The sequence below is a fragment of the Penicillium bovifimosum genome (genome assembly GCF_028826915.1).
Source record: "Penicillium bovifimosum strain IBT 22155 chromosome Unknown utg000005l_segment0_segment0, whole genome shotgun sequence".
NCBI lineage: Eukaryota > Fungi > Ascomycota > Eurotiomycetes > Eurotiales > Aspergillaceae > Penicillium > Penicillium bovifimosum.
The window spans coordinates 3117494-3136523 of NW_026622714.1; the positions used below are offsets into that span (position 1 = coordinate 3117494).

At 49.8% G+C, this 19030-nt stretch overlaps 7 protein-coding genes across 7 annotated transcripts; 3 read left to right on the plus strand and 4 right to left on the minus strand.

The window, feature by feature from the left end:
- Positions 1–35: 35 nt before the first annotated feature.
- N7515_006380 (uncharacterized protein) lies at positions 36–546 on the plus strand (the record flags this gene model as incomplete). Its single annotated transcript, XM_056667124.1, has 3 exons — positions 36–49; positions 176–221; positions 316–546. The coding sequence occupies 3 exons, from the start codon at positions 36–38 to the stop codon at positions 544–546; spliced, it is 291 nt and encodes a 96-aa protein (XP_056520720.1).
- A 2059-nt stretch (positions 547–2605) lies between these two features.
- N7515_006381 (cytochrome P450) lies at positions 2606–4819 on the minus strand (the record flags this gene model as incomplete). Its single annotated transcript, XM_056667125.1, has 10 exons — positions 2606–2780; positions 2891–3083; positions 3151–3195; positions 3256–3430; positions 3484–3600; positions 3651–3825; positions 3878–4055; positions 4105–4284; positions 4395–4610; positions 4714–4819. The coding sequence occupies 10 exons, from the start codon at positions 4817–4819 to the stop codon at positions 2606–2608; spliced, it is 1560 nt and encodes a 519-aa protein (XP_056520721.1).
- A 455-nt stretch (positions 4820–5274) lies between these two features.
- On the minus strand, positions 5275–7725 carry N7515_006382 (putative C6 transcription factor (Leu3); the record flags this gene model as incomplete). Its single annotated transcript, XM_056667126.1, has 6 exons — positions 5275–5588; positions 5644–6171; positions 6223–6389; positions 6545–6982; positions 7037–7470; positions 7537–7725. 6 exons carry the CDS (start codon positions 7723–7725, stop codon positions 5275–5277), a joined length of 2070 nt encoding a protein of 689 aa, XP_056520722.1.
- Positions 7726–9157: 1432 nt separating this feature from the next.
- On the plus strand, positions 9158–9733 carry N7515_006383 (uncharacterized protein; the record flags this gene model as incomplete). Its single annotated transcript, XM_056667127.1, has 1 exon — positions 9158–9733. The coding sequence occupies one exon, from the start codon at positions 9158–9160 to the stop codon at positions 9731–9733; it is 576 nt and encodes a 191-aa protein (XP_056520723.1).
- Positions 9734–11113: 1380 nt separating this feature from the next.
- On the minus strand, positions 11114–12613 carry N7515_006384 (putative C2H2 finger domain protein; the record flags this gene model as incomplete). The annotated part of the gene is made up of 2 exons (XM_056667128.1): positions 11114–11960; positions 12192–12613. The coding sequence occupies 2 exons, from the start codon at positions 12611–12613 to the stop codon at positions 11114–11116; spliced, it is 1269 nt and encodes a 422-aa protein (XP_056520724.1).
- Positions 12614–16335: 3722 nt separating this feature from the next.
- On the minus strand, positions 16336–17509 carry N7515_006385 (uncharacterized protein; the record flags this gene model as incomplete). Its single annotated transcript, XM_056667129.1, has 2 exons — positions 16336–17077; positions 17127–17509. 2 exons carry the CDS (start codon positions 17507–17509, stop codon positions 16336–16338), a joined length of 1125 nt encoding a protein of 374 aa, XP_056520725.1.
- Positions 17510–17961: 452 nt separating this feature from the next.
- On the plus strand, positions 17962–18369 carry N7515_006386 (uncharacterized protein; the record flags this gene model as incomplete). The annotated part of the gene is made up of 1 exon (XM_056667130.1): positions 17962–18369. One exon carries the CDS (start codon positions 17962–17964, stop codon positions 18367–18369), a length of 408 nt encoding a protein of 135 aa, XP_056520726.1.
- Between the last annotated feature and the right edge of the window lie 661 nt (positions 18370–19030).

Below are 19030 nucleotides of genomic sequence, written 5' to 3' on the forward strand. Positions count from 1 at the left end.
ATGGGAACTCTAGGTAAGAAACACTAATCATCACCATGTTGCTACAGTAGTAAGTCATGGAGTGGTGTGGTAATGTATGGTAACAATTTTGGGTAAAATTGATTATGTGATCCGGTGTGGTGCCGCTAGTAAAAACGTGTGGTGTCTGTATCAATTCCCCTTATCGTGTCACAAGCCGTTTACCCTCGCTTCGCTCGGGCGGCTTGAAGGCGAAGTCCGTAGTCAGTAAGCTAATCGCAGGAAGTGGATAAGATATCCTCATTTTCGATATTATTGGTTATAACCATGCATCTAATAACTAATTAACTTGTACAGCTAGCTGACTCCCTTGTATGGAAGCGCTGTACGACCTCTGGAAATACCACATTTTCTGTTGCATCCGAGCCCTCTACGTGTAGGACCGTGGCCCTCGGTCATCTCCAATGGCACATGCGGGATCGTGTGCTCCGCGCCTTTATAGTCGCCTGCGATGATACGGGCGGTGATAGTCCAATCATACAGACCCGTGATGATGAGACGGGTGCCGTTGCAGAGCCGTCCTCTTGACGTAGGTTAGGTTTAGGGTTGCTCTTCATTGGCTCGCAGAGCGCGAAACTAACTCATCCCAGAGCAAGCCTCTTTTTACTCGCTGCTGCAAAAAGGGGGGTGCTCTGGGATGAGTTAGTGTACCGCTCTGCGAGCCAATCAAGAGCCTTGCAGAACCGGTAGGCGTGCTCCATACGCCCAAGATCATGTCTCTGCACGGTGCCAGGGCGGTACTGGGAGCGAAATGGAACGGGCGTGGCCCCTGCAGCAGTATTGACAGGATTGGCATGCACAGGGGCGTCGCTCTGAACATGTCGAGACTGGAGACAACGGCATTCATGGCAGCTTTTGAGCTCGACAGAAATGTCGTTGAGGAATGCACTCAGCGGTCGAATGTTAGGGCACCGGACAGCGCTTGGTCGGCGGACGGGTGTTTGAATCGGCGGCGGAACGCTAACGCAGGAGAGCGACGCCCCTGTGCACACTGCTGAAAATCTCGCCGCGGATGTAAATGCATCGCCGCCGACCAAGCGCTGTAGCCGGTGCCATAACATTCGACCGCTGACTGCGTTCCTCAACGACAGAAATGTCGAGCTCAAAAGCTGCCACGGATGCCGTCATCCCCAATCTAGACAGGTCGAGAGCGACGCCCCTGTGTGTACAGTGACTTTCTAACTAAAGTATCATCATTTGACGGGAAAGGGCATATCAGGCTCCAGCCCCTAAATCAATTGATAATTAGTTATTTCCCGATTCAAAAATATTCCGTCTGACTGGTTAGCTCTCGCTCATGGTGCTGATAATGTCATATCACACGCTCGGATCGAAGCTCAACCTTCACGCGCGGAAACCAGTCAGACGGTTCTTCTCGTGGTATATGTGGCGGTGGAAGTAGGTCCAATATGGTTTGAGCCTGTGTAGAGCCTAGGATGTTTGTTTCTTCATCCATTGACCATTGTGCATAGGTAGATGTAGGGGATTATTGACAAGGGAAAAAAATAGTTAGAAGAAACCAATTTATCATTACCTCAGTGTCTCAGACTATAATGATCACATGATCCAAAAGTTCTGCCGGGTTTTTGGCGCGCTAAACCTAATCGGATTGCTTAGCGCTGAAAGTAGCAGGCGGTGGATAGCCATGTCCACCGCCTTTTGAAAGGGGGACGGCTGAGAAACTACTGAGGTAAATTTATCAGGAAACCAAGCGGTTATCATGGGTTACGTCGGGTCTAATATTTTACCGAGCACCCGGAGGTGGGTCATCTCCACCTGCACGCGAAGTTCAACCCCATGAAGTCGAACTGCGTGCTGGATCCTGGTGGGTGCCGAGTGCCAGAACGGGTATTAGCGAGCTTCCCGTCAACTGGCAAGCCTCCAGTCAACTGGCAAGCCTCCCGTCAACTGGCAAACCTTCCGTCAACTGGCAGACCTTCCGTCAACTGGCAAACCTTCCGCCAACTGGCAAACCTTCCGCCAACTGGCAAACCTTCCGCCAACTGGCAAACCTTCCGCCAACTGGCAAACCTATCTTCCTACCCACGAATTGCCCTATAAAACCACAGCGACAGCATGTAAAGCGAGCTAAATCGGATTAATGAGAAAATCATAATCATCACCCACGGTGACACGTGCAGCATCTGATTTGTTGTTTAATTATGCCTTATAAAATGGCTCAGTTCAAAGATGACAGTCAATGACCAATTGGCCATAGTCCTCCGCGTGATATTGCGAGACTATCGATCACCCAGCCATGGATGTATTGTCGCAGATTTTGAGCTAATAGGAGTTGGATATATTGAATTCGGTACCCTCAGGGCCGGAAAGGAAATGCTGAGAGCCGCCGAACATTCCACTCTTAGAATCGAAGTATATGGACACAGTAGGTAATAACGTTGTTGGATATTGAAACAACATGAATGTCGCTCTTAGGTCGACGGCTCCGACCTTAACCCGAAAATATCGGAGAGTCAAGATGCACGCATACATTGTAGGAAGGAAAACAATGACTTGGGATAATATGAATCTCACTAGCTCAAAATGATCACTATGGCCTTTGTGACGTTCAACAGCCCGCCGACCCTCATTCGCGATGGCGCAAAGTAATCTTCAGCCCGAAGTTAGGTACATAGAATTCCTCGAATGAAAGCGAGCCCGTCAAGGGCCCAGTGGACGAATTGGGCAGCAGTATATCGTAACTACTTAGGATATGAGCGAAGGACAGTTTCATGAGCGCACTGGCCATCCATCGTCCAGGGCTATAAAAACACGAGCGAATGTCAGCCGATGATATGCAGGCCGGCTGGATTTAAAACCGAAGGCCGGGAATTCTAAACTGCGAAATCAATACGCAGGTAAGAAGACTTACCAGGCATGTGCGCCCATCCCGAAGACCAGATAGTCAGGGCTCAGGTCGACCAATCGAGAATCTTTGGCCCCGGCTGCTGCACGCTTTACGAACCTGAACCCGTCGAAAGATTCTGGGTTCACGTAGTGCTCGCTTGATTGTTGGATGATTCCACTTGGAACTGCCACGTGGGATCCCCGCTTCAGTGTGATACCTGTTCGTTACATGTTCTCGGTCAGCTGGATTTTGGCTACCCCTTGGTTTATTGTATGAGAACAAACCATTGGAAAGTGCGAGGTCGCTAATGCAGACCCGGTGGGCAGACACTATATTTGCATTTGGTTCGTTAACCATGCGAACTTCCCAAGGGATCAGAGTGGACATACGTGCTGATGGGGGATGCAGTCGCTGGCACTCCTTCAAGAAGCTATCCATCATAACCATACCATCACAGGCTGCAACGGTGGGTCCCTCTTTGGAGAATACCGTATTGATCTCCTCGCGCAGGGGTTGAATGTACTCAGGCCGTCGGGCAAGCTCAGCTAATGCACCGTAAAGTCCCTAACGATAGTTTGGATTAGCAAATATCCAAGCCTGGCCTCGTGCGTACTCACATAGGAAGTGGTGTAGATGAAGGCAAATTGCAGAAGCAACATTTCACCTATCACCTCTGTATATTTCCATTTTCCTCGAAGCACGCAGCCCTCATACAGCCAGCGGAATATCTCTTCCTATGAAAACCTCAGTAATGGATTTGGGAACTGAACGAATACACACATACCGGGGCTTCCGTTTCCTCCAATTTGCTTTCTCGAGCGGGGTCGTCCTTACTGAATATCTCGGCATGGTATTCTTCTGCGCGTGCATTAAAGTGCTTCAGCAGAATCTTACGCGAGGCATGCATATCCCAACCAGTCCCCAATGTGGCGAGGCGGCCGGTGATTCCTCCAATGTATCTAGGGCTTCAATTAGCCCAAATTATACACAATGAATGCGGCATCAACCCACTGCTTCAACCAATCTGGAAGAAGGAACTGTACACGAGTGGTCACAATCATTCCAAGGATATGATTTTTGATAGCCTCAAGGTACTCGTCGTCCTGGGAAAGTCGCGAGCCAACCATAGAAAAGCTGCCGCTGCGTGCCACAATCGAGTATGCGAGATCGAAGCAGCCGACGTTGCATTCTGAAAGACATTAATACTCTTTCCCGATTAGAAGGCCGCCCAAACATACCTCCATTCTTGAAGTCTAGTGTTTTCAGTTGCGCAAGAATTGCCTGGTTCATAGAAGGCATATACCGATGCAGCTTCTTGTGGACGGTGTTTCGAATCACGCCCGGTGTGGTTTTGGCTATTTTTGGCCATCCCATTTCAGGGGGAAGTATCCAGGCATAACATGCGAGATTTGAAGGAGCTATAGCAATGTTTTCAGATTACCAGTCAGTCGAAATGCGAAGGCCACCACAACTAAGACGAAAAAGAACCATACCTGATCAATCCACGGCTCAGGTGAGACCAGAGTACTTCGTTTATTCTTCAGTTCCTCAATCAAGTCTTGCTGGCATAGAATGACCTGTCCGAAGCGGAACGTTCGTGGGATTTCGAACAAACCGTTGGTAAACTGCTCATAACCCTTCTTGATTATACCCGGCCCATCAACGACGAATTTGTACTGCTGATACAATATCGAGAAATAATCCTTGCGCCCAGGGAAAGGGACGTGATACTGCCGGAAGCCATCTAATCAGCATTTAGGTCTTGTAAACTGGCCACATATCACAGGAGTAGAGAGGAACGGAGTGATGACCAACATTCGCTATACGAGAAGAAGTAAGGACCAAACCGGCCGCAGCCACGAAGCAGAACGTCGTGAGCACTAGGGAGAGTGCAATGACTAGGTCACGAGGGCTCAATTCCCCGGTCCAAGTCATCGGGTATACCAGAGACATCTTGTTTTGACGGTGACAAAAATAGTAGGCACGAAACGGACGAGAGCACCGATGAGCCAATATATAGGGGTCTCATGGAGTAAATAGATGAGGTGTGAGAGAAGCAATAACTGTGATTGAAATGAATGAAATTGCTTCTACGGATTCTACGGAACGAATCTGGACTCGCAAAAAGCCGCTAGCGACAAAGGACTCGGTGTCGGTGTGATAGTACATTGCACAAGGTACCGGACTTTATAATTGCAGGAGACTACTAAACAAGTATATTGGGCCGAATATAGTGAAATGAATAATAACCAAAAGCATCGTACACCATGAGTATAAACAGACACGAATAAAATATCGATTGGAGGTATCAGCGGTCGAATGGGTGGTATAATGATACAAGCACGCAGTCACGCCCGCAAAAAAAAGACCCAGCAATAACTCCACTTAAATAATAGACAAGCTGAAATCTATACGATGGTCTGGGGCTCTATTTCACCCACTGTTGAGTATGAATATGGCAAGTCTACCAGGCCGTCGAGTAACCAGTTCAACGGATCGAATACTTCATAGTTAGGCTCCATGAAGCCGCTTGGAAGACCGTTGGGCTGGTCTGCAGGTGCTTGGATCCCAAGGCTAGCCTGTGACAGTAGCGGTGCTGGTGCAAGGCTTGGATCATTCCCAGAGATTCCGGGAGTGGTTGTAGATGGGTGCACAGGCCCGACAGACGGGGTGGCCGAAGAATCAGCTGCCGAGTCAGGATTTGTCGGGTTTTGCAGATAGGCTATAAGTTCAAAAGTTAGAAGACGGGTTTACTAAATTCGAAATGGGATACTGACCTTCAATATTTCGGCCTTTAGTGCGCGCATCCTCCCGCCAGCGCCACACGGAGTCGAACAGTAGAGACATACTCATCCGGCAGCGCACTTTGAGTCGGAGAGAATCGTCGAGATCGGTACTATTGTTGGATCTTTGAGTGGCGCCTCCTAGTCTCCACATCTGGGCTAACACCTCGGCAAGTCGTTCGGGTAGATCGTTGCTGGACGCAGAAACTCCCCGGATGGCCCAGATTGTGCGGTTGAAAAGGTTCCTGGTATATTCCATGTCGATGTGAGAGGCGAAGAAGCTCTTGCAAAGCTTCAAAAGAGTGCAACCAGCAGCAACCATCATCTGGTAGATATAGTACGGTGTATAGGAGATGGCTGGGCCAACCTCCGTCTCGAGTTTCAAGACAAATTCAAGGAACGATGTCGTCGCAACATACAGAGATAAGACTCGTTCGCGATAATTTTTGGCTGTTGGCTCGTCGAAGAATGCCGAAAGGTGCAGGTGAAGGTTCGCAGCACGCAGAAACAAGTCAGTGATACCTGCTGTCATTAGTACGGTGTCCCGCAAGCTACAAGTCCAGAAAGGCTTACAGTCATTCTGTGATTTCAGCTGTTCCTCTAACTCCTCAAAGTCTCGCGACAAAAAGGAGATCATTGTGGATCGCTCGTGATCACTGGTTAAACCAACGGGATCGCGTCGATTTGTATAAAGCGCTCGGGTAATCCGGTCGCAAAACATTTCGATCTCCAATCTTCGCCTGATATCGGGGGAAGCTTGAAGTTAGGGTCTAGCGAATCGCTTGAAGACAATGTCCAGTCGTAAAGAGTGGATGATGGCTGTCCATAGCCGGTGGAAACCCTGTGACGAGAAAAGATAAGTCTCAGGCTAGTAGCAGGTAAAGATCTTGCTTACCTCTGAGCAACAATATTACAGATGGCCCAAGTTCGAACCTTGTCTCTGAGCTCGTCTTCAATGAGTTCCACTCTGAACTTGCTAAAGTCCTGGGTATGAGAAGGCCGGTGGAGCCCTAGTTGCATAGCAACTTGTATCATCATTCCACACAGCATAAAAGTTGGATCGGTCGAAGTACTGCTTGTGGGGAAAGGCCATGAGCATAGTAAAGCGAGAGCCTTCACGACATGGTAGCTTTGGGGAATATCTGCCAGAGTGCTCCAGACTAGCCGGGTGACGGGACCCGCGAGAGCAGTCAACAAATTCGAATCACCTTGGTAGCGTCGGGCACCGACACTGATAATCGTCCAGAAAAGCAATGAGGAAGCATTGTAGTATTCATCAGGAGACTGCGTCCGATCTAAGAATGGGAGGAACGGGTGGTAATATGTGAAGAATCTGCCGAGCAACACGTTAGATGCAATCTCATAAACACAGAAGACCAGGACTCACAAATTGAACAATTCCGACACCTTCTCAGGAACGACCATGACATCCTCGATGCGTTTGATTTGTACCCCGTTCCTCATAAAGTTGGAACCATCGAAGCCCGAGCGTAGGTCCAGCAGAGATGCAACGGCTTCTTGAGATCCCATATACTGATCTGCGGACATGGCTGACGGGGTTTGATAAACCGCAGGACTGACTTGATTGGACTCTTGTTTCGGAGTCAATTGGTCGGCCAACGCTTGTTGCTTCTGAGACATCCTGGGCACGTTTTGGCCACTAGCAATCTGCTTCCTGAGTTCCATGATTTCCCTCTCCATCTCCGCATTGCGGCTGCGCTTTCCGACACGTTTGAAGTTCGACTCGATTTTACAACTAAGCCTTAATCGACGGCATCGCGAACAATCTGTCCATGGATCTTGAATGACATCGCATCGGAGCTGTCGCAATTCAATCGTTAGCCAAAAGGCGAACCATAAAAACTTTCAGCATTCTCCTTGGCATACCTTTTGCTGCCGACATTCGTTGCATGCGCGCTTCACCGGCTGACGTCTCTTTTCCTCGCGCGACTCATTGTCTTCCATATCATCAATACTCCCCGGGGAACTGTCCATCCCCGCAATGGTCGTATTGCGTTTGCGACCATGCATGCCATCGGCGCCAGCTGAGACAGACATCTGATTTACACCCGCCATTACGGGACTGGTGCCAGCAGAAGCATTATCAATAGCCGCAACTGGTTCAAGAGTTCGGGCCTGGCCCTCTCCAATCCCGTTTGATCGTCCAACAGAAGCCAGGCTGAATGACGTTTTCGCTGCTCAGGATCGTGGTTCCGGAAGGCGAAAAACTTTTAATCGAGCTTGCAGACACCCTTTGTAGAGGTGTACTCGGGCAGTGCGGTTTTGTCCGGCTCGCTTTGTCTCGTATGGTCTCTCGCTCTCACTCTCCAACAAAACCGTTACCACTTTCTCGTTCTATTCGGTGAGGGCACTTCTTTCCGGAATACGATGAGTCAGCGCAGCGGGGCTTGTCACCTGACTGGGGGGCATGTTACATTGAAATTTGATTGGAAGTTTTTACTTGTCACGTGTCTAGCGGTTTGCCATGTGCCACGTGATCCTAATATGGGCGCCAGGGCGACAACGTTGAATGATGTACGATGATGTACCTCAGATGAATATACGCAGTACTGCCTACATCTGGAGACCTTGGATTGACTGTTTCAATAGCCAGAGTTTTGCCAAGTACAGCCATGTGGAAATGCACTATAGACTTACCAAAGCTCCTTCTACAATAGCACTTACCCCTAAATGCACGAGATCATGATCATCAAGCAGTCGGGAGCCATACTACTGCAGGGTTGTATCCCCGCCCTACTGTTGCTGAGGCAGTGCTTCCAATTTCCAATGTCGAGCAGACTGGTACGAAGGGTTCACCGTTCCTGGCCATCGTCTAGCTTGAATCACTAAGGTGTTACTATGCCATTCAACACGAACACGGATGTGTCCACCGGTAACCTACAGATCCCAGGATGTGTCCAAGCAATCCTGTGAACGACCACCTTTTTACTATGCACGATCACCTCTTTATGTTGCCCAGCAAGTCGAGCAGCCATCTCTGGAACTGCAACCACTAGGTTTGAATGCTCTTTCCAACGCGACTCATCCAGGCCGCTGGGGAGGACTTAATAAAGTTCATTCATGGTCGAGTGGAATGGTGTCAAGACATCACTCTACTGAAGGAGAAGCTTGAGGACAAGCTATGAGACAGATAACATTTGTGTAGAGAACATGGACCAAATCAACTGGCTGCATTCGACCAACAACGTTTATATACCCCGTGACTTGTGACCAGAAATGGAAGGCGCGAAATATCCCCCAGGACTCCATCGCTCTTTCTATTTTCAGTATGGCACCACGTGCCCTATTTCAAAGTCCACCGTCGACTGGAGGCTGATCAAAACCTTCCATCAGTTCAGACTCACTGGTCATCTTTCTTTGCGCACCGCTCAGACCAAAGCCTCGACCGGTCGACCCCTCGGGGATCATCATCTTAATCTTATTGCATCAACATCTCTGATCCGGAAATCACTTCCTTCATTCAACTAAAAGCCTCTCTACTACCACCATGCCCCCTCGCGCCGTGTCTTACAGGGTCACAGATACCGATGATGACCCCCATGACCCACCCGAGACGTTTATCTTCATTGCACGGGCTTCAGAATACGCTTCAGATGCTACAAGTACCTACATCCATCTCCAGAGGTGCACATACAGTGCACTCGGGCGGTACGCGATGCAATATGGTATCACGGCCGGCAGCTTGATTAGAGATCTCCACATTGTCCAAGACCCCAGGATGCAGCTCAACGAGCACAATCTCAATGATATGAGAGGGTACATACGCGAATCATCCAGAACAAATGGGAGGATCTGCTTGGTTGTCGTTGGTTGGAGCGGGTTCACCACCCACGCGAGATCTTTTGAGACACTGTTCAACATGGTCTTCTCGCCACGCGAGTGTGTTCGCTTACTGGTGTTCGCTGATGGCCAGTTTTATCCTATTTACGTCGAGACCGTCCTGGATTACCTGTGTGGATTGTCGATGCCGCTGTCTCAGGGTGACCCGACTACCAGGTTCACAGCGCAGTTTTTGGGATCTACGGAAAATGCCTCGAATTGCAGGCCCAGCTCGTCGAGATGATACGACCGACAGTCGTATCAAATAGGGTCCCCGAGTAGGGTGCCAGCAGAGTGCCGTGCTTGCTGTCTCTGTCTCCATCAATCGTCCCCAACTTGCTGAACCAACCGTCATTGAGACGGCTCCCACATTCTTACTTTGCTATCATGGAGACAGAGACACAATTGACAAACTGGAGCTAGCATATATCTTAACTGGGCATAGTTTTACAAGTGGTACTGCATCTCTGCCGGTCTCGATCTTCAAGCATTGTTATTACTACTTACACATACCTATCAGTATCAATACCTTCTTCTTCATGTCTTTACTTTCTGTGCAGTCCGCCGATTTGATACGTCTGATAAACCATCTTTTAGAAATCTACAGGGACCAAAAGACAATACAACACCCACAGCATGGAATCCCATCCATTCACCCTATTGGACAACTCGTATGACGAAACATACTCCGCAAAAATATGAAACCTTTACCCCATAGTGGGTCTTTTCCCCGCTTGTGATGCACACGGATAGCCATGGCCTGTCGATCGATTGATCAGGACGGGTGTATCCGTTCCGAGGTAGGATGATGTGGGTTGTGATGTAGTATCGCTCTATTAGTATGGGTTATTCTATGTGAAGTGCTGACGGTAAGATCGAGCACATTCAGGAGACAATAGATCTACATACGATTCCAAGGACCAGTCGTAGTTTCATGAGTTATATTCATTGTATGCCCCGTCCGAGGGTCAATTGAGTCCACAAGAGGGATCGTAGGCGGAGAGAGAGAGAGAAGAAAGCCGACAAGGAGAGAATAAAGGAACGGACGATATACACATGTGTGAAAAGTAGCGCAGCGGATGGTAGAATTTGTAGGTTTGGTATATATGTGCGATGCGAGCGAAAAGAGTCCAGAAACAGTCCAAAACAGAAGACCAAAAAAGACCAGACAAACGAGACGGCATAGAGGACATGGGGGTGGTATGTCACGTCCCTATGGGATATGAGGAATGACGGGGGGGTGATGAATATGCGCCCGCCATACAGCGTTAGGGCATTTATATAGGTTTCCTGGAAAGTTAAGCAGTGAGGAAGAAAGCAGAGAAACGAAACAACAAAAAGAGCACAAAGCGGGCCAAGGAGACATGATTGATACATGGGATCTCAGACAGTAGGAGAAAAGGTCCCGAGAATTGTGCCACTCCGGTGAGAAAAGAACTTTAATTGTTCAATTTCGGCTCCGAGCTCCACCTGGAGTGGTTATAAACGTGTAAACAAGAAAGTTTCAAAAATTCGCTCAGGCTCGTACATGAGATCGTGAAGGGGGTCGTAGCTCGGCGTGGATAGACCGATTTGACCCAAGAACTGCCTCGGAGGCGCGGGGACGTACTGGCTGCTGGAAGAATTATTCCTCCATGTGACCAAACACACCGTCATCGTCGTCGTCAGCGGGCACTGAGCGGTTGCTGAAGTCCACGTCGGCGTTGCGGCGTTGTCGGGACTTTTGGGCCTCATCGCCACCGCCCGTCCGATCTTCACGCTCATCGGAAACCTTGTAGGACAGCGAGGGGTTGAGCGACCTCGACAGGAAGATGCTGGCCTGGGAGTCTCGGCGAGCGGCCTCGTCGGCAGGGCGTTGCCGAGGGGAGAGCATTCCCCGGTTACTCGGTTGGCTGCTTGAATCCAAGTAGCGCGCCGGCAGCGGAGGCACGGGTGGTACGTCGGGGGTCATGGAGACAGGCCCTGTACGGGGAGTCCCGAAATTGCAGAGACCAATGGCTGCCGCAAGATCCGCCTCATCATCCTCGTGTAGCCGGGTATCCGCGGTCGACGGACGGGTGTCGATGCTCGAGTTGCGGAAGTGGGAGAAGGTAGGCGAGTGCAGCGGCGCGCTGTCATTGTACGAGCTGGAAGGAATGGACTGGTAGGAGTGAGAGAAACCGGAGACGTTGCTAACGCTTGGGCGCTTGGCCCACTGTGCCGGCACACCCGACATCTCAAAGTCATCGTCTTCCTCGGAATCCATCGGGGGTGGAGTGGTCTCGGTAGAGCTGATGCCATCCCGCATTTCTGACAGTGCGTCCGGCGATCCAGACGACAACTCCGACTCCAATTCCAACTCAGCGGACTCATCGGGGGGATCGTCATGGTTCATGGTGACCAAAACAGAGGCAGCCTCCAGCAGTTGAACCTGCTGGTGCTTGGAAATGAGAAGCTTCGATGTAACGGCCCATGCTGGGTCGTGTTCCCACCTAAGACACCAGAAAAAAATACGTCAATCAAATGCTGATGAAAGGGATGGAAGAAAGGGGGTAGTGAAGAGCGGGTGGGAAATGAATGACCACGAGGGCGACCTGCACAGAGCCGGCATGGTGCATATTCCCGATGGAGCTAAAGGAAGACGGCCGAGCGGTAGGGGGGATACACACATATGCTTAGACAAGCAGCTGCCATGCTTATACCCTTTTCCGCAGCGATCGCACCGTATGGCTGCCGCAGCACGCTTCCCTTCGGTCTTCAGTTGAGCACCCTCGCTGGCTCGACGATTTCGGTTCTTGAGCTTGCCATCGGAGTGGTCCGATCCCGGAGAATCCTTTCGGGCGGCCGGCGATTCCTGACTGGCGTCGTTGATGGTGCGCGAAAGGTAGGAACTAAAACCAGACACGTTTCCGATGGAGCCTGATTCTTGTCCCTTGCGTCCTGCTAGGCTGCGGCGGTGCGCGCCCATGGGGAGGGAGGTGGATTCGCCGCCCTCCATAGAGGCGGCAACGGCTGCGGCGGCGGCATTGGCAGCAGCTGTGGTCACACTCTTTCGGCGAGTTACACGGTGGTTAGAGTTGAGGGCACCGAGCGAGATCGAGTGTGTGTGGTGCCGCTGGCTGGGGTTGGGGAGAGGACGCGACATGGACAATTCCTGTAAATGGCCCCAGGGGCCGATACATTAGTATGGGGAATCCAAAAAAAAAAAGGATTCAAACGTGTCAGGAGATATATTTACTTTGAAAGAAGCCATGGTGGTAAGATCTGTGAGGAAGCTTCCAACTGAATTGACAGCCCTCTGGGACACAAGCTGGCCTCAATTCGAAGTATCCGATAGAATAGGGCGGAGTCACGGAACGGGTATGTGTTAATTGAGTGGGAGCAACGAATGCAAGAAGCAGAGGGAATGAAGAGAGAGAGAAAATGAAGGAAGTTAAAAAAAAAGAGTTCAGGGAATCCAGAAAAAAAAAAGAAAGGTGGAAGGGGGAAAAAAGAGGAGAAAGAAGGAGAAAGAGTCAGGGTCGGTATGAGCCAAAATCGCTCAGCTTTGCGGGGGCCCTTTCCCTTTGAGCATGCGGGGGGGGACCGATCACCGGTCACACATACGAAGTTAATATTTCATTTATATCGATATTTGCTTCTACCTTTTGATTATGTATCTATGTATAATAGTCTATGTTAATTCACTGTTCAATTGCACATTCCCTTTGAATTGCCTCTAAATGTGCACAGCTCTCAGGGCTGACCTGAGTGATTACCTAACTCCATCTAGGCCCCCGCCGCCTGGCGGCACCTTCTCGGCTTGGACATGTCTTGGACTTTGCCTTGGTCTTAAGTTGTAGTGAGAGTCAGCCACGATCTCTGTTGCCACAAAACGGTTGCAGGCTACTACTTCGTATGATACTCATCCACGGGAATAATATCCACCGAATGATTCCGTATCAAGGCATCAGGTGATTATATTGACTAAGCCGTGTAAGTGACATCATTCGCTCCACTCGTCCACTCGGGCCACTCCATTCCAAGTGCTAGAACGGTCGATACGATGCAGGTGATCTGGCCGATACGTGGAAACTGGTACTTTCCAAGTCTCACTACGGAGTAGTTCAGGTTCTTTGCCCTCTATCGTCATGGCCGCGGCTATCAATCGAGTGACTTGATTGGTACTTGCTTCTTGGTACAGAGTCCACCTATCCTATCTTGTGACCCTGGCTGATCGTCAGGCAACGGATATTTTTATCCTTTATTATTCTTCTTCTTGTCATTTATCAACATTCTTTGAAGGTAAGTCCTATTATGCAGTACAGTATTTCACAGTATTTCACAGTAATGTGTTATAATTACTATTAATAAATCCAATCCGATAACTAGTTACTGTGAAATTCATGTCTACGGGGTGAGATTTCCTTTATCTAAGCCTGGGCCCTGGACCATGGCACTGCCCTTTCAAACCAGGGCGCATACCCTACTGCCCGTGCGGAACGCGATCCAGACACGGCCATCAAAGGGCATGAAAGGATTATGCCCTAGTGATTCTTGAACATTCGAGCCTGGTATTTCGCCATTCAAAGGGGTGAACAGACATCTGTCTCTCGGATAAGTGTGGAGCCACTGGTATCGCATCACAAGAAGGCTACTTACTGCGCACACACTCCTCCGGATGTCGATACTTTCCCATTTCCATTTTAGTGCTCCTCTCTTGCCGCTTTTTGACTACCGAGTAAAACCGAGCATGCCCTGGCCAACCTTATCACCAAATAGTTAGTCAACGTGATATGCCTAGTTACTGTATTCCACTGGGAATTGCGTGATTCACCTACGAAATATTTGCGATAAGGCAGCCCTAGTATGATTTAGCTTAACCAACTACTGTAACTAGTTGGTTAATCATCGTATTCGTGGGTGGACCAAAGTCCCTGGGCCCTACTCCGTACGCTTGTGCGGCATAAAGATCGGGGCAAGTACATTGTATCAAAGAGCATACATGGAGAGTGTTTCATCAATTGGGCTGTAGGCATTCAAGGCGGTCACTATGGTGCAGTAGTTACCCTGTCTTACTGTCCTTTCTAAGCCTCATACTCAGTCAAATTTGTGTGGAATAAAAAAAATTTGTAAAAAGAAAGGTCCCGCCCGGGATCGAACCGGGATTACTGGTATCAGAAACCAGGGTGATGACCATTACACTACGGAACCTGATTTGTTGAATCACCAAAGCATAATTGACAATATAAATCTATAGATGCTTGACCTTACCAAAACCTCTGCAACTCCAAGGTTACTACTCCCTACTAGGTTAGGGCAGGTCTGACTACTGTACTTATCTAGGTAGTACGTACAGGGGATATGCTTATCTATAGACTATCATACTATGGGCGACACGAGGAGCACAGAGCTAGGAGATCGATGCTAGGAAGGTTGTCTTCTTGAGAGGATACCACTGTGCATTGATACTGCCCTGGTTTGATCTATCACTGCTGTCTACCTTGGCTACGAATCAACCCTTTGACTTCGGTTACAATAAATTCCCAGCAACTACGATTGTTCTACTGTAACAAGTTAGATGGGTACCACTCGATGTGATGCCTACCTTACCTCTTTATGTGCCGCCTTTGTCCGGTTCCTTGTTCGGATATATACCAACACAACACACCAAAGGCCCACATCGTCAATTGCTCTTTGTTCCGGCGACCAAGACATTACAAAAGCAACTAGCTGACTTGGGATGAAAGGAAAGCTAACAGTTCGAGTACCTAGGTCCTACCCATCATGGATGTTCCAAAGAAGGCTCTACCTATTGCTAGGTTGTATTGCACGGCATGATCAATACTCCCCCAAATCTCCTGATGGACCAATCTGCTCATACACAATATCCTAAATGGATACTTTAGTATCGACAAATTCATCAAGTTGGGTTCCGTAGTGTAATGGTCATCACCCTGGTTTCTGATACCAGTAATCCCGGTTCGATCCCGGGCGGGACCTTTTCTTTTTTATATTTTGGTCCGGTTCGATGTGCCCTAACATAATCTTCCATACAGAGGGTAGACTAGACGAAGGCTGCAAGCCAATTAACCGTCTTGCGTGGACCGAAGCAAAAAGCAGAGGAAGAATCAAGAAAGGAGGAGAGAGACAGAACGGATTGCAAACATTGGGGAGTTGATTATTTTTTGCCCGAGGCCACGCCTCAACATCAGATTTCTATGCATGATCGCTGAAAGTCAGTCAGTCCATGGATCGCAGGCTTATAGAACCAACTTTTGCCTCATGGTCCCACAGATTGGGTTCCGTAGTGTAATGGCTATCACCCTGGTTTCTGATACCAGTAATCCCGGTTCGATCCCGGGCGGGACCTATCATTTGCTGTTTCATTTTTAAATTTTTTTGGATACTGTTGGAACTGGTGCAACAAGCAAGCACGGGAGGAGTCATGTGATCTAGCATTCGTTCACGCGTCTAAGGGATATCCCACGACGCTGGCATTCTTAGGAAAAACAACAACGAATACTACACAAGATTACACCGAGCAGGAGCCTCCACGAGAGTAGGCCATCTGCCCAGTAATCGCCGTAGTCTTCGACGTTTCGCACACTAGCAATATTGCAGTGTAAAACCAACACTGATCAGTGCTTGAACCTACTCAACCTACAGATCAACAAGGCTCATCGCGAAACTTTCGTGGACATGGCTTACGCTATTTCCTCCACCTTGAAGATGGTCACTGACCATCTCAACCTACCGCTTATTCCCACTGTTGTCTGTACAGACTCATACTCCCTTTACGAGTGCCTTGTGAAGTTGGGTACTACGAAACAGAAAAGGCTGATGATAGACATCATGGCCTTACGCCAATCATACGAGCGCCGGGAGTTACAGGAGGTTCGCTGGATCCACGGAGACGATAACCTGGCAGACGCCTTCTCCAAGGGCAACCCGAACAAGGCTCTGGAAGGTTTTGTTGACACGAACCAGGCAACCGTGCGTGTAGAGGGCTGGGTCGCCCTTGGTGAAGGCGTCTGCCAGGTTATCGTCTCCGTGGATCCAGCGAACCTCCTGTAACTCCCGGCGCTCGTATGATTGGCGTAAGGCCATGATGTCTATCATCAGCCTTTTCTGTTTCGTAGTACCCAACTTCACAAGGCACTCGTAAAGGGAGTATGAGTCTGTACAGACAACAGTGGGAATAAGCGGTAGGTTGAGATGGTCAGTGACCATCTTCAAGGTGGAGGAAATAGCGTAAGCCATGTCCACGCCGGCCACCATGCCGTAGACTTCCGAGGCGAGTACACTGCGAGTAACCCGCTTGCTCTTGGTGCTACTGAAGTGGATCAGGTTACTTCGGATCTTGAAGGTGCCCTCATCGCTTCGCATCTCCTCATTGGCGAGGATAATGGCAAAGCCGAGCTGCGAGGTGAGGTCTCGGTTGTTGGCGAAGGAGCCGTCCACAAAGACGAAGATACGGGCCGCGGAGAGGTCCAAAGGAAGGAAGTGTAGGCCTCGTTCCTGGTTCTCCATTTGCCACCTTATGCGCTTGTTGAGCGCCTTCGTATCTCCCTCGGTGGGGTCCTGGTGCTGGGCAGCGCTTGACAAGTCGAAGCAGGCTTCGTTCGGGCTGGCAGATTGAGGCGATGTAGGCGCCTCGGGCGCGTTGGTCCACGTACTGTTGCTTCGTGGCAGCAACCTCTAGGCGCTTACCCTGACCCTTTTGCCGGAGGGTCAGGATTTCTCCTTCCAGGGAGACAATGCCGCCGTTGAAAATGAGCGGCTTCCCTTCCTCTAGGGCCTCCTTGGGCTTGGCCTTGAAGGCGGCTTCTGCCAGCTTCTCGTCCTCGCGTTGGGAGAAAGCGAGGGTCGTCAAACCGATCGTGTCATCCGTTTGCATGCCCACCATGGCGAATTCAGCGTTCTCCGAAGACGAGATCAGCAGGCAGGGGCCGTACGAAGAAGTAACCATCTGGAGCTTCTTTATGTGGTGGGAGTGGTACGTCGCCCACCAGTGGGTTCCTACCTCGGCGATCCCATACAGAGGCTTGATCACACGCATGACGGTGCCGGCCGGGTACTGGTCGCGAATCTGGGTGGGTAGGTGCTAGTCTTCGACGTTTCGCATACAAGCAATATTGCAGTGTAAAACCAACAGATACTCATAAAAAAAAGGTTAAAAACATTCAACGAACAAACAGAATTAAGAAAAAGAAAAAGAAGAGGTCCCGCCCGGGATCGAACCGGGATTACTGGTATCAGAAACCAGGGTGATAGCCATTACACTACGGAACCCAGCTTGTTGATGTAGAGAGCAGTAATGTGCATTATAAAACAGGATCATTGGTAGAACGCCGGCAGGAGGGCAGAGAGTGTGGGAAGCTCAAAGGCACAGATAGCGAGCCAGCAGTCATTCCCCCAGTAACAAACCGGTCTATTAACTGAGTAACAGCAAACCCCTATTACATCGTTATGGATCAATCATTTCTTGCTCGTATTCTTGTTAAGCCAAAAATGGGCCGACCTCGAAAATACGCCTCTGTTGAAGAAAGAAAAGCGGCGAGGTCAGCCCGAGCGTGGAAGAAGCGCCAGGCTGCACGCGCTGCAGAACCCCTGAGATTCGTCGAATACCGTCCCCCGGCGGCGCATCGGTCCACTGGCATTACAGAACAACCACCGAGCTACTTTCCTCCGGGAGAAGTCTCTACCACTGAGGTTGAGCAACTTCCACCTCTCAACCCTGGCCTTGAGCCATGGGCACCGTCTACTCTGGAAGTCCTGCCCGTGGAAGTCCTGCCCGTGGATGATATTGATGAGCCTCAGCTAAAATCCACGCCTGATGTGAGCAATGAGCCTGTTACACACAGAGAGACCAGGCAACCTCGGAAGAAGGGAATGATGACTGGTGAGTCACTGCTGTGAGTGACTAGGCTTGATGAAAGGTGATGAAGATGGAACGAACTTGTAACAACAAATGACTCACCGTCGCTGATGGTGGGGAGGGCGGTAACTGTGTCTCATGCTGTTGTGGTCTTAATGGGTAAGGGTATTGAGATGTCCAAGACCCCCTCTAGGTGAGTCGCCATCGCTGGGAACTTGCCGGCCTTATGGCGAGGGCGAGGAAGATGGTGAAGGTGGCATGTGATGAGCTGACCGATATCAGGCTAAACGTCGGCCCGATTGATTCTCACACAGTAACGGAAGGCTGGAAGCTTGTGTAGCAAAGTGCATTATGCGGGCGCACCAAGAGGATCGATAACAGGTCTAAGTTGCTACTGTGTAGAAGCTCCTAGTACTGTAGGAATGGATGCGGAGACTAGCCCCAGTATGTCTCAAGTGGGGACCCATAAATCTGCATGAGGTCGAGACAAGCTTTGTTGATGTTCTCCCAGCAAGTCTCGTTGCGAACCGATTGCTGCCATTCAGAATAGTGTTCGTCCACACCTCTAGCAGGCCGTCAAACCATGATTTCTTCAGACACAGACGTCTCGGTGCAGTCCTGAAATCTCGCAAAGAACTCCCTCCTCACGGCTTCATCTCCGCAGACTACGGCTAACCGGCATTGGGCTTAGTCCCAGCAAAT